This window comes from Salvelinus fontinalis, chromosome 18 (genome assembly GCF_029448725.1).
Source record: "Salvelinus fontinalis isolate EN_2023a chromosome 18, ASM2944872v1, whole genome shotgun sequence".
NCBI classification, from domain to species: Eukaryota; Metazoa; Chordata; class Actinopteri; order Salmoniformes; family Salmonidae; genus Salvelinus; species Salvelinus fontinalis.
Window position 1 is genome coordinate 32,332,644 of NC_074682.1, and position 13,872 is coordinate 32,346,515.

Here is a 13,872-nt window from a genome sequence, read left to right on the forward strand (position 1 = left end):
ATTATTCATTACAGCGATGTCATCCATTGATGGATTGCTGTTTGAGAGCCCTGTCCATTAAATAAATCTACAAATATAAATGCTAATTCTCACATTTCAAGAGGGAGCCCGGACAAAGTTTCTCTCCCCCACTCTTTCTCTCTCTCGCTCTCTCGCTCTCGCTCTCTCTCTCTCTCTCTCTACTAAGTGCTATTGACAGGCAGAAGGAGACCAAATGAAGAAGACAGATTTACTTACTTTAGCTTCAATCATGTTTATTTCCCAGCGGGTATTATCCCCTATAGGTGTCCCCTCTGTTTTCTCTCTCTACACTCACAGATTCATTCAATGTACTGTACATAGATTTTCTAAATAATTTGATGGAAAACTACAGTGATCATTCTTTCTGCACCAATTAAAGCCATGAAGTTAAAATACAGAAAATAGAACTATAAATATTATGTAAACAAATACAAAAAGACTGACCGCACATGCCAACTGTCGGCCAGATGCAAATTGATGCTGCTTAAAACGAGCAGAGAATTATGTTAGCGTGCTTTAAGAATTCATGTTTTCTATCTGGAATGCACTCGTCCAACTGTGTACACACTGAATAATTTATCAAGCAGCCATACTGAAGGATGGAATCTATATTAGCTTAATCTCTCGCTTTGGTTTATTTATTTCTTCCCTCATTCTTATTCTGGTAGAGAATGCCCCGTGCGCCCTCGCTCGACTCTCCTTCTGTTGCACCTGTAACATCTAATGCCCTTTTGCTTGTCGACCCCAGGGCTTTAGACTTTTAACGCTGGTTGTGTTAGGCATCAATGGACACTACAGAACAGAAACATTTTATTTACAGTTCATCCGTATAGGGATATCCTTTCATATCTTCTGTATGTTAACAAATACGAGGTGCACTGCACATTTGCACTACAAGCTTTGTGCCACAGACATGCTTTGGCCTCGTGCCTTGTCTAGTTCCTGTTAAGCAAAAGGATAACATGAATGCTGGAGAGTTTTAATTTTAAGAAAGGACAATATTACAAAGGCAATATTGCGATTATGTTAGCAAGAAGACTTACCATAGTTATCAAATGCGTTTTCATTTATTGATTCCTCTCTTCATCTGTGTTTTTGCTCTAGGTTGGACTCCTCCTTGATTGAGTTGTTGGAGGTCTTCAGTCCCATCTCTGTGCCCAAGCGAGGCAACCCTCCCCGACGCCCGCCCGCCCCCAGTGCCCCCAAACCAGCCCACCAAGCTCTGCTCTCCCGTCCTGGCCCCTACCGGACCACCCAGCAGGACCTGGAGGAGAGCCAGATACTGGAAGAAATCTTCTTCATTTGCTGAGGGGGTGGGGGATCCGGGGGTAGGTACCCTGAGAAAAATATGAACATTTAAATCATTCTTAATCATTTACTTGATATTTACAGTTGGCTCTAAAATCAAGATCAGTGCCTTCTGTTTGCCTTACAGTTGGAAGTTCCAAAACAATCATGATTTTGTTCATTATACTATTGTGTGTTTGTAATGCAATACCTTTTTTATATTGAATATAAATAGTCTGTAATTTATTTAATATCTTTGTGTAGTGGTCCCCACATGTAGAGACATGGTCACCCACAAAGTAGCTAAATGCGCTATAATTGTACTGATATATGGATTTCTTATAACTTCAACATAAATGGTCAAATGTTTGTAAAACTTTTGTGTGTTCCACTGACCACCTTGGTCACATTATCTCAGAGATAGACACATTAGGAAACTGAAGTATTACTAGAACTGGGTAATATTCATTAGGGCAAACTGTAGCAAAACATTTTAATTTTTTTAAAGTCTTACATTTGGTGCCTAATGAATATGACGCTGTTCAAGGCACTTTTAGAATATGCAGTAAGTTTGAGTCAAGACAGGTGTATTCTAGACTGTGCTTTATTATTGAGCTAAGCTGAGACGCATCATTCATTAAAATTACAAAAGAGTCCAGGGACCAGAGAAGAGGGCCGGAGCCTAAAGCGCATTAATCAATGAGAAGCCTACCTCATCAGACATGGCAAAGCTCAACACGTAACATTCAATTCCCCATCCCCTTCATGTGCTGAAATTGTCTTCAGAATACTTTTGAATCCATTGAAGAAGTTAATGTTATTCTCCTAAGAACACTAGCTTGTAGGAATAAACACTTAATAACAGCATTGAAGGTAGAATAAATGATCAGAAATTTGGTAACAATATTTGATGAAATAGTGCAGTTTTTGATGGGTGTTTTACCCTGGATAGAACTGAACACTTGCACAACACCAGAGCTCTATAAGACATTAAAAAAATATATAACATGATTAATACAGAACTCCTAACACCTCAAAATAAGGGACACATTGTACGTGGGATTTATAATTATTTTAATTGTATTTTTTATTCCATCCTTATTTTACCAGGTATTATAATTACTAATTGGCACTAATCAGCTAATTACGGTTTCAAATAAGCAGCAACGAGAGGCAATTCCTCTGTCATGGATAGACATCCAATTTTAGCAACCTTAGTTTACTACTTGTCCTTATAGGCTATGTAATAGCCTAATGTTTATCCCATATTTTGAAGTGTTACAAGAGCTTAGACAACAGAGCAGTGTTGAAACGGAATGATAAAACAGCAAAGGTCCATTCAAATTGTTCAACACATTCACAGCTAACAAGGTTTTGATGTTTTTCTGGAAAGGTTTAATTGTATTTATTTACATTTTGAAACAGTAAATTGTCATGTTATTGTCATTGCAACCTATAGGCTGCCACATTTAGCTGAATTCTCAATTTGAATGTGAACATTTACAAATATACCGCAATTTGAATGGACTTATAAGCATTAATCATCTAGAAAGATTGACCAGTTGAGATACATTTAAATACATTTGGGTAATGTGTGGTATGATGAAGTAGAACAGTAGAGCTCTGATATTGAATAAAACAGCATCACAAATGGAAAAAGAACAGCAGAAAAACCTCAGATTACTTAACAAAACAATTGTCAAATATGAGCATAATCTCTATTTCTCAGTTTATTGTTGGAGTCGTGATCCTGTAGACAATAACAGTAGTCAACAATGTACCACAATGTAGGCCTATACGTGAATATAAAAAAACGATTTGGTCACATACCAACTCATAAAAAAAATAATGCCATGAAATCATGCATATCGTATCGTTTGTAAACAGAAGTAATAAATACGTAAATAAATAAATTAAAGACACCCCAAAATACTTGTATAAAAAGGTCAATGCTCTAATTGAGTTCTATGCTCTCCCTGACTTTTCTGGTTAAATGCCTAGGTCAGGTCCTACAGTTGTACCATATGCCTATGGACTCTTTTTAAAAACCTGGTTTAATTTCTTGTAGGTTTTCGTTCATCTTTTTAAAGTATTTAAAGTTGAATTTTTATTCAGTCCTTGTAGATAGAAGTAAAAGTCCTATAAAATATGCAAACCTATGTACAGAGGAAAACAGAGCAACAAAAACATTTACAGTATATTCATCGGTTTATGTATATATTTATAGATATTTATATTCAAACTTCTGTTTGTTTCTCATTGTTTTTTAACCACTGTTCTCTCAATTTATATGTAAACAGTTGCAGCTGAAAGTTAGAGCTTGTGAAAGAGGTGCTCAATTCCAGTCATTCCTCTGCCTTCATTCGCTCGATTAGAAAACATTGGGATAGGTCTAAGAAACGCACTAATAGCTCTATAGCCTACTTGAAAGGCAAAGGGAGTTTCCATGATATTGCTGACACCTATCCAGTACTCTCAGGTCTTGGAATTCGGTTGAAACTAAGCAGAGAGAGGGGAGCAAGCAGGGAAATAAGACAAAACAGAACAAAATGGTGAGTAAGGGATGAATTTCAAGGGGAAAGTGTACATGAAAGGAGGGAGAGAGTGAGCTGAGTAAAAGCTGGTATTGAAGTGACTTAGGATTCAAATCCTAACTTGAGATACTCATAAAACTTTGAATTTCAAGTAAATCATAAATTGATTGATGCCAATGGGAACATCTCAAGAGCTCAAGATAGGGTTGACCGTTGATAAATAATGAAGAGAGGTGTTTTGGAAACACTGGACTTGACAAACCCAGAGAAATATGGATGTGTCAAGGAGAGTTTTAGGCCTGTTTGCATCGGGGGGGGACAGGGTGAGATGGACCTTGTTGCAGGGATGTAGTAGAGGCTAGTTGCAGGTAAAAACAGTTTTGATATGATGTTTAGCAGTTATGCACCTAGTGCGCTGAATTAACACTGTTAGTATTGGCGTTGGGATCTGCCTGGCAGTCTCGACCGGCATTCAGTGTTTACCCACCTTTTATTTACCACTACATCCTTGTCTTAGGAAAGGTTAGACGCAGGCACTGGAATGGTGTGGCGAGAAACAGTTACAGAGCTCCATACAACAATGGCTGAATTGGTGCTGGCTGTTTACATTAAAAAAACACTTCCTGGTTTCTTTGTGTACAGTAGAAAAAACACTTCTCTAGGTCTGCAGTTTGTTTTAACATCATGAAACTTCACCAATAAGTTATAACCATACAATTCACAATGACAGGCATTTTAACCTCTGTTATCATCAATTTAATTTAGACCAAACCTAATGGAACACAACCTCAAGGTTTCTTATACTTGCACAGCATTTCCAAGCACTCCCTTTAGTTAGTACGTGTTCTCGCGGAGAGTACATAATGCCCACTTTGATAGAAAGTGTAATGACAAATAAACATCACAATTAGTCTGTGATTGTCCGAGTACTTAATGCTAGTCCAAGTAGTTCATGGTACTTTATGGATGTTTGAGAGGACATTGATGGTCTTAACATCTGAACGATTTGTTAGCTTTGACATGCCTTACTGCTAAAGCTCTCTATGGAAATGTGAAATGACATGACTGATGCGACTTGCAGTATTGACATCATCGTAGTGCGTTGGCTGCTTACAGTAGTGTTATGAGTAGGGTTGCAAAATTCCTGGAACGTTCACTAAATTTCCTGGTTTTCCAGAAATCCTGTTCGGAGGATTCTGGATGTCCTGCTTATTCCCTCCTTATTCCAGGAGTCCTCCAACCGCGATTTCTGGAAACCTAGGGCACAGTGCTTGAGAGCACAGTGCTTGATGGCAGATTCTGCAGGTGACAAGGCACACCTGTGGTGACAGCCCATACGCTATATGCACTTACTTACTGAATGCAATTAAGAGAGCGAAAAGGTCATGGTATTCATTTATTTTGGTTCATGTTTCAAAGAGCACACTTAGTTTGTACATGTTAAGTTTGTGTAGTGTACTGTGAAGTTAAAAAGATAGGTTTGGAATCGAGTCGAAGATGTTTGTCCTTTACCTCTAATATTAATTTAGCCTGATTTCTCTTTGAGCCTGCTACTGAGAAGTGGCTTTTTTGCATTTTCAAATAGTATGTTCACCTAAATATGTGAATCTTCACATCAAGTGGAGGCTGCTGAGGGGAGCACAGCTCATAATAATGGTTGGAACGGAGGAATGAAATGGCATGGAAACCATGTGTTTGATACCATTCCACTGATTCCGCTCCAGCCATTACCACGAGCTCATCCTCCCCAATTAAGGTGCCACCATCCTCCTGTGCTTCACACATATATTTAGGAATATGTGTGTATCAGCATATATAGTTTATCAGAGAGAGGAATGACTGCAGTTTTGGGAGCTGCCAGATTTGCGCCTCTTCCTAAGCAGAGCAGTGTTTCAAACTCCAGCTAAAATCTACAAAAAAATGACAGCTCAACATAGTCAATAGCCGTTCTATATACAGACACACATACATAAAATATGTGCATATAAATACATATATTATTTTGATTAATATCTTTATCCATATATACTGTATATATGTGTATATATATATATGAATACATTAGCTTTAATGTGTGTTATACATATACAGTACCAGTCAAAAGTTTGGACACACCTGTAGTAACCAAAAAAGTGTTAAAAAGTGTCAAAATATATTTTAGATTTTATATTCTTCAAAGTAGCCACCCTTTTCCTTGATGACAGCTTTGCACACTCTTGACCTCGCAACCGGGAGGTCCGTGGGGCGACGCACAATTGGCATAGCGTCGTCCGGGTTAGGGAGGGTTTGGCCGGTAGGGATATCCTTGTCTCCGTATGTAAAATGTAATAAAATGTATGCACTCTACTGTAAGTCGCTCTGGATAAGAGCGTCTGCTAAATGACTAAAAATGTTTTTTTTTAAATGTAAATGTAATTCTCTCAACGAGCTCCATGAGGAATGCTTTTCCAACTGTCTTGAATGGGTTCCCACATATGCTGAGCACTTGTCTAATTTTCTTTCACTGTTCACTCAATTGGGTTGAGGTCGGGTGATTGTGGAGGCCAGATCATCTGATGCAGCACTCCATTCTCCTTCTTGGTCAAATAGCCCTTACACAGCCTGGAGGTGTGTTTTCGGTCATTGTCCTGTTGAAAAACAAATGATAGTCCCACTAAGCGCAAACCAGATGGGATGGCATATCGCTGCAGAATGCTGTAGCCATGCTGGTTAAGTGTGCCTTGAATTCAAAATAAATTCCGGACAGTGTCACCAGCAAAGCACCCCCAAACCATCACACCTCCTCCATGCTTCACGGTGGGAACTACACATGCGGAGATCATCCGTTCAACTACTCTGTGTCTCACAAAGACATGGCGGTTGGGACCAAAAATCAGATCAAAGGACAGATTTCCACCGGTCTAATGTCCATTGCTCATGTTTCTTGGCCCAAGCAAGTCTCTTCTTCTAATTGGTGTCCTTTAGTAGTGGTTTCTTTGCAGCAATTTGACTATGAAGGTCTGATTCACGCACTCTCCTCTGAACAGCTGATGTTGAGATGTGTCTGTTACTTGAACTCTGTGAAGCATTTTTTGGGGTGCAATCTGAGGTGCAATTAACTCTAATGAACTTATCCTCACTTTCCTGTGGCTGTCCTCATGAGAGACAGTTTCATCATAGCGCGTGATGGTTTTTGCTTCTGCACTTGAAGAAAGTTTCAAAGTTCTTGACATTTCCTGGATTGACTGACCTTCATGTCTTAAAGTAATGATGGACTTTCGTTTCTCTTTGCTTATTTGAGCTGTTCTTGCCATAATATGGACTTGGTCTTTTACCAAATAGGGCTATCTTCTGTATACCACCCCTACCTTGTCACAACACAACTGATTGGCTCAAATGCATTAAGAAGGAATGAAATTCCACAAATGAACTTTTAACAAAGCACACCAGTTAATTGAAATTTATTTCAGGTGACTACCTCATGAAGCTGGTTGAGAGAATGCCAAGAGTGTGCAAAGCTGTCATCAAGGCAAAGGGTGGCTACTTTGAAGAATCTCACATTTAACATATATTTGATTTGTTTTACACTTTTTTGGTTACTACTTGATTCCATATGTGTTATTTCATAGTTTTGATGTCTTCACTGTTATTCTACAATGTAGAAAATAGTAAGAATAAAGAAAAACCCTATAATGAGTAGGTGTCCAAGCATTTGACTGGTAGTGTATATGTACTGCAAATATAAACAAGTTCATATATTTCAAAACATTATGTTGTTTTAACTATGAGGTTAGGATTTCATGTTAGAAAAGGTAAGGCTGCAATATGGAACAAACCTTCCCATGCACTCTCCATGTCATCCCCCAAGAGAAAATGAGAAGGGGGAAAAAATTAACATTTTGAATAGTTAATTGTAAACTAGTGAAGTGAGCGACCCCATCGGTCATCGGAAATAGTTTTGGCTGTATTCAAAAAGCATATCAGCAATATATATGTATGTACACATGTAGTGTGTGTGTGTGTGTGTGTGTGTATACACTCTGTACACCTTTTAAATGCAACTCTTTAATCGGTTAACAGCGATTTAAAAGAGATGCAGTGGTCTGAGTATATTAATAGAGCTGCAAGTCCTCAGCAATAAAAACGTTTGGTCTTTTGGTCCCTAAAACAACTAAGGAATGACAGGTAAGACTCCCTGGAGACCGTTGCTCTGGCTCTCCTTGCCAACGGTGTCCCCTGGAAACAGACAGGCACTCCAAGCTAAAGATGAAATATCGCTTTCCCTACAAAGCTCTTTCTTCCGAGAAACATATTCTTTCGTTGTTTCTCGTCCTGTAAAATTGTTCTTTAAAAAGTTGTTTCCCCATACCCAAACACATTTACATAGAGATATCCTATGGCATTCCCCCATAAAGTATTTTTCAAAGTTTGTTTAATTCTTGGAACTCTTATCATCCATGTTTCCTCCATCTCTGTTCTGTTTTTTATTTAATTTAAATAATACCTCACTTGTGGTCCTGTAAGGTAGCTGTCGTTCAGGTGTGGTTAGGTAGAGAGAGAGAGGAGGGGAGGCGATAAAGACAGTCGGCGCCCTGGAGCTACCCAGGCTTGCAGGAGTTTTCTGAGGTCCAAAAGGTACATCCAACAGAATTTTCTGTTACTTGGTCATCTATTTCTTAATGTTCAGCCCAGTATTTGATCCAGTTTCATACCAGCCTCAAAGAAACCTGTGTCCCGGTGATCCTTCAGTTCAATGGCGTTGTTCATGTAATCAACATATGTTCCAGCTCAACAAAAACCTGGAAAATTGAGAATACGGTCCTTTACTCATTGCTAACAGTAAAATCAGATCTATGCATAGTCACTTTAATAACTCTACCCACATATTACCTCAACTAACCGGTGCCCCCGCACATTGAATCTTTACCGGTACTTCCCTGTATATAGTCTCGCTATTGTTATTTTACTGCTGCCCTTTAATTACTTGTTACTTTTATTTCTTATTCTTATCTGTATTTGTTTGTTTAAAAAAAAAACTGCATTGTTGGTTAGGGGCTAGGAGGTAAGTAAGCATTTCACTGTAAGGTCTACACCTGTTGTATTCGGCGCATGCGACTAATACAATTTGATTTGATTTGCCCCAGCAAAACATATTTTCACACTCAAATAAAATACATTCTAATTTGTTTGAACTGTATATATGTAATTAAATAAATTAAAATGTACAATATATTAACAAATATTATATACTGTATATGCTAATTAATTGTAATATACATATGTTAAATATTCTATGCCTTCAGAAAGTATTCATACCCTTGACTTATTCCTCTCTATTAATTTGGTTGTTGATCTTTTTTATTTTCAAGTTTTGCCATAGATTTTCAAGCTGATTTTAAGTTAAAACTGTAACCAGGCCACTCAGGAACATTCAATGTCATCTTGGTAAGCAACTGCAATGTATATTTGGCCATGTGTTTTAGGTTATTGTCCTGCTGAAAGGTGAATCTGTCTCCCAATGTCTGTTGAAAAGCAGACTGAACCAGGTTTTCCTCTAGGTTTTTGCCTGTGCTTAGCTCCATTCTGTTTATTTTTTATCCCGAAAAACTCCCCAGTCCTTAATGATTGCAAGCATACCCATAACATGATGCAGCCACCACTATGCTTGAAAATATGGAGTGGTACTCAGTAATGTGTTGTTTTGGATTTGCCCCAAACATAATGCTTTGTATTCAGGAGATAAAGTAATTTCTTTGCCACCTTTTTTGCAGTTTTACTCGAGTGCCTTATTGCAAACAGGATGTGTGTTTTGGAATTATTTTATTCTGCATAGCCTACCTTCTTTTCACTCTGTCAATTAGGTTAGTATTGTGAAGTAACTGCAATGTTGTTGCTCAATCCTAAGTTTTATATCACAGACAAACTCGAACTGTTTTAAAATCACCATTGGCCTCATGGTGAAATCCCTGAGCAGTGTCCTTCCTCTCCGGCAACTGAGTTAGTAAAGACACCTGGTATCTTTGTAGTGACTGGATGTATTGATACACCATCCAAAGCATGATTAATATCTTCACCTTGCTCAAAGGGATATTAAATGTCTACTTTTTTATTCTTACCCATCTACCAATAGCTGACCTTTGGGAGGAAAACCTCCATGGTCTTTGAGGTTGAATCTGTGTTTGAAATTCACTGCTCGACTGAGGGACCTTACAGATAATTGTATATGTAGGGTACAGAGATGAGGTAGTCATTCATAAATCATGTTAAATACTATTATTGCATACAGTGTGAGTCCTTGCAACTTATTATGTGACTTGTTAAGCACATTTGTATTATTGAACTCATTTAGGCTTGACATAACAAAGGGGTTGAATACTTATTGACTCAAGACATTTCAGCTTTTCATTTGAATAAAAAATATATAATTTTGAAAACACAATTCCACTTTGACATTATGGGGTATTGTGTATAGGCCAGTGACACACAATCTCAATGTAATCTATTTTAAATTCAGGCTGTAACACAAAACTTGTAAAAAGTCAAGGGGTGTGAATACTTTCTGAAGGCACTGTATATATAATTTAGGGGGTCTAATTGCAGGTGACTGCTCTCACCTGTGTTTCCCTGTGTGCAGCATCTGCCTTATCCCCCAGGGCAGGGGTGGCTAGGAGTGGCTAGTAGGGGCGGTTGGCGTCCTTCGGCCTCTTGAGCTGCACCTTGAGTCTCTTCATGCCGATCTGAAAGCCATTCATTGACTGGATGGCAGCCTGGGCACTACCTGGGTTGTCGAAGCTCACAAATCCTGGGGGATGGGTCGCAGAAAGAGAGATGGAGAGACCAGAAGATGGAAATATATATAGCGTGACAGAGATAGAGAAGAGGGACGGAGTTAGATAAGTGCAAGACCAAAGAAATGACCATATGAGTGACAGTTGGGGGTTTATGAAAGGGTAGCATGAGATGGGAAGGAAGACGGAATACAAGATGAGGGGAGTGGTCAGATCAAAGTTTCTTCAGATTTCAAGTCGATTACATGATTTCTTCATTTTGCCACATTTGTAACACACATACATTAACTTGAATGAATACTGTACTTCATCATACAATAATCAATATAGCACATTTCCTGCCATAGCCATTCAGATTATCAGAATAAAATTAAAAAAATCTGTTTACAACACTTTAAAAACACGTGGTATCACTTCATTTGCAATTCTCTTACAATACCATAGTGTGGACATAACATATAATGCATGTTAAAGCTACTATACATTAGACACAGTTTGACACAACATCAAATAATCATTAACAAGCCTAACGGCAAGCAATAGAATCAACACTAGGTCACTCAATTCAAGGGTAGTAACCATAGCATTAGAACATACATCACTCGTCGAAACGGCACTTTAGTTTTTATCGGCAAAATTTATGACTCAATCAGCAAAACATCACCTCTCAGTGCAAGAATAAATATCTATTTTGATTATGCCTCTGTTAAAAGGCCCATGAAAATTATTCATAGATTATGTTACACTAAATAGTACTATGTCCATTCCAGATGTTGTAAATCTATGGTGGAGACTACTCAATGAAAGTGTTTCGCTAGTCCTGTCATGGGTATCACCATAGAGGGAGTGTTTAAGGGGGTAACACTGCTAGAACTCCACGTCATTTAACTGTCATAAACCTGTCATTAGCATATAACAGCTGTTATAAGCAGTCATGATACGTCCGTTTATGCTGCAATACATTCCTGGTAGCGTTCAGTGATATGCCAACTAACCATGGCAGTAACACTTCCTATGGATACCCTCTTCATAATGCATTCCTCATACAGTATGGCATTAGAAATGTGTTTATAAGGTATTATGAAGAGGATATTCATAGAAAGTGTAGAAAGTAACCCTAACCCTAACCCTAACCCTAACCCTAACCTGACATAAACCATTATGACAACTTTTTTTGTTATTGTTTTTTTTAACCTTTATTTTACTATTCAAGTCAGTTAAGAACAATTTCTTATTTTCAATGACAGCCTAGGAACAGTGGGTTAACTGCCTGTTCAGGGGCAGAATGACAGATTTGTACCTTTTCAGCTCGGGGATTTGAACTTGCAACTTTTCGGTTACTAGTCTAACCACTAGTCTACCCTGCCGCCCCATATATAACATAACATTATAACATCTGCTCTGTCATACTAATGAGCGTAAGGATCGCTTTATGATGCAGTTACAGGTGTTTCCTACCCCTAAATCCATTGCATTTACAGTGCCATGAGAAAGTATTTGCCCACTTTCTGATGTTCTCTATTTTTGATATTATTGACACTGAATGTTATCAGATCTTCAACCAAAACCTAATATTAGATAAAGAGAACCTGAGTGAACAAATAACACAAAAATGTGATACATATTTAATTTATTTAATTAACAAAGTTATGCAACAAAGGTAATTGTAATCTTACAATTACAATTATTGAAAAAGTAATTGCCATCTTACACTCTTTAATTGGTTGTGACACCTTTAGCTTCAATGACTGCAACCAAATGCTTCCTGTAGTTATTGATCAGTTCCTCACATCGCTGTGGATGAATTTTGTCCCACTCTTCCATGCAGAACTGCTTTAACTCAGCGACATTTGTGGGTTTTCGAGCATAAACTGCTCGTTTCAGGTCCTGCATCTCAATCGGGTTTAGGTCTGGACTTTGACTAGGCCATTGCAAAACTTGAAATGTGATGCTTTTCAGCCATTCTGATGTAGACTTGCTTGTGTGTTTTGGATCATTGTCTTGCTGCAGGACCCAGCTGCGCTTCAGCTTTAGCTCATGTATGGCCTGACAATCTCCTGTAGAATTTTGATACAGAGCATAATTCATGGTTCCTTCAACGATAGCAAGTCATCCAGGTCCTGAGGCAGTAAATATCCCTAAACCATCACACTATCACCACCATGCTAGGTCGTTGGTATGAGATTCTTACTGTGGAATGCAGTGTTTGGTTTTCGCAAGAGATAACGGGACCCATGTCATCCAAAAAGTTTATTAAATAAATGACAGAAATCACATTTTTGTGTTATTCGTTCACTCACGTTTCCTTTATCTAATATTATGTTTTTGCTGAAGAGCTGATAACATTGTGTCAAAAATATGCAAAAATAGAAAAAACCCAGAAAGGAGGCAAATACTTTTTCAGGGCACTGTATCTGTAACAGAAGACCCGCAAGACAAATTCACTCCCGCCTGGGCCCTGAATTTTCAAGCAACTACGGTGGGGCAAAAAAGTATTTAGTCAGCCACCAATTGTGCAAGTTCTCCCACTTAAAAAGATGAGAGAGGCCTGTAATTTTCATCATAGGTACACTTCAAATATGACAGACAAAATTAGAAAATAAAATCCAGAAAATCACATTGTAGGATTTTTAATGAATTTATTTGCAAATTATGGTGGAAAATAAGTATTTGGTCAATAACAAAAGTTTATCTCAATACTTTGTTATATACCCTTTGTTGGCAATGACAGAGGTCAAACGTTTTCTGTAAGTCTTCACAAGGTTTTCACACACTGTTGCTGGTATTTTGGCCCATTCCTCCATGCAGATCTCCTCTAGAGCAGTGATGTTTTGGGGCTGTTGCTGGGCAACACGGACTTTCAACTCCCTCCAAAGATTTTCTATGGTGTTGAGATCTGGAGACTGGCTAGGCCACTCCAGGACCTTGAAATGCTTCTTACGAAGCCACTCCTTCGTTGCCCGGGCGGTGTGTTTGGGATCATTGTCATGCTGAAAGACCCAGCCACGTTTCATCTTCAATGCCCTTGCTGATGGAAGGAGGTTTTCACTCAAAATCTCACGATACATGGCCCCATTCATTCTTTCCTTTACACGGATCAGTCGTCCTGGTCCCTTTGCAGAAAAACAGCCCCAAAGCATGATGTTTCCACCCCCATGCTTCACAGTAGGTATGGTGTTCTTTGGATGCAACTCAGCATTCTTTGTCCTCCAAACACGACGAGTTGAGTTTTTACCAAAAAGTTCTATTTTGGTTTCATCTGA

General features: G+C 38.4%; 2 protein-coding genes across 18 annotated transcripts in view; one reads left to right on the forward strand and one right to left on the reverse strand.

Annotated features, from left to right (window-relative positions):
- Positions 1-6,237, forward strand: part of LOC129815314 (protein hinderin-like) — a 28,903-nt gene extending 22,666 nt beyond the window's left edge. For all 4 annotated transcript variants that reach the window (XM_055869004.1, XM_055869003.1, XM_055869005.1 and 1 more), the window contains one exon: positions 1,126-6,237. In XM_055869004.1, coding sequence (XP_055724979.1) covers positions 1,126-1,330 — 205 coding nt within the window. In that variant the 3' untranslated portion in view covers positions 1,331-6,237. The remainder of the gene's footprint in view (positions 1-1,125) is intronic.
- The window catches only part of LOC129815315 (CUGBP Elav-like family member 4), a 146,516-nt gene continuing 134,540 nt past the window's right edge, over positions 1,897-13,872 (reverse strand). For all 14 annotated transcript variants that reach the window (XM_055869021.1, XM_055869020.1, XM_055869014.1 and 11 more), the window contains 2 exons: positions 10,436-10,623; positions 1,897-8,620 (listed from right to left, as the gene is read on the reverse strand). In XM_055869021.1, coding sequence (XP_055724996.1) covers positions 10,496-10,623 — 128 coding nt within the window. In that variant the 3' untranslated portion in view covers positions 1,897-8,620; positions 10,436-10,495. The remainder of the gene's footprint in view (positions 8,621-10,435; positions 10,624-13,872) is intronic.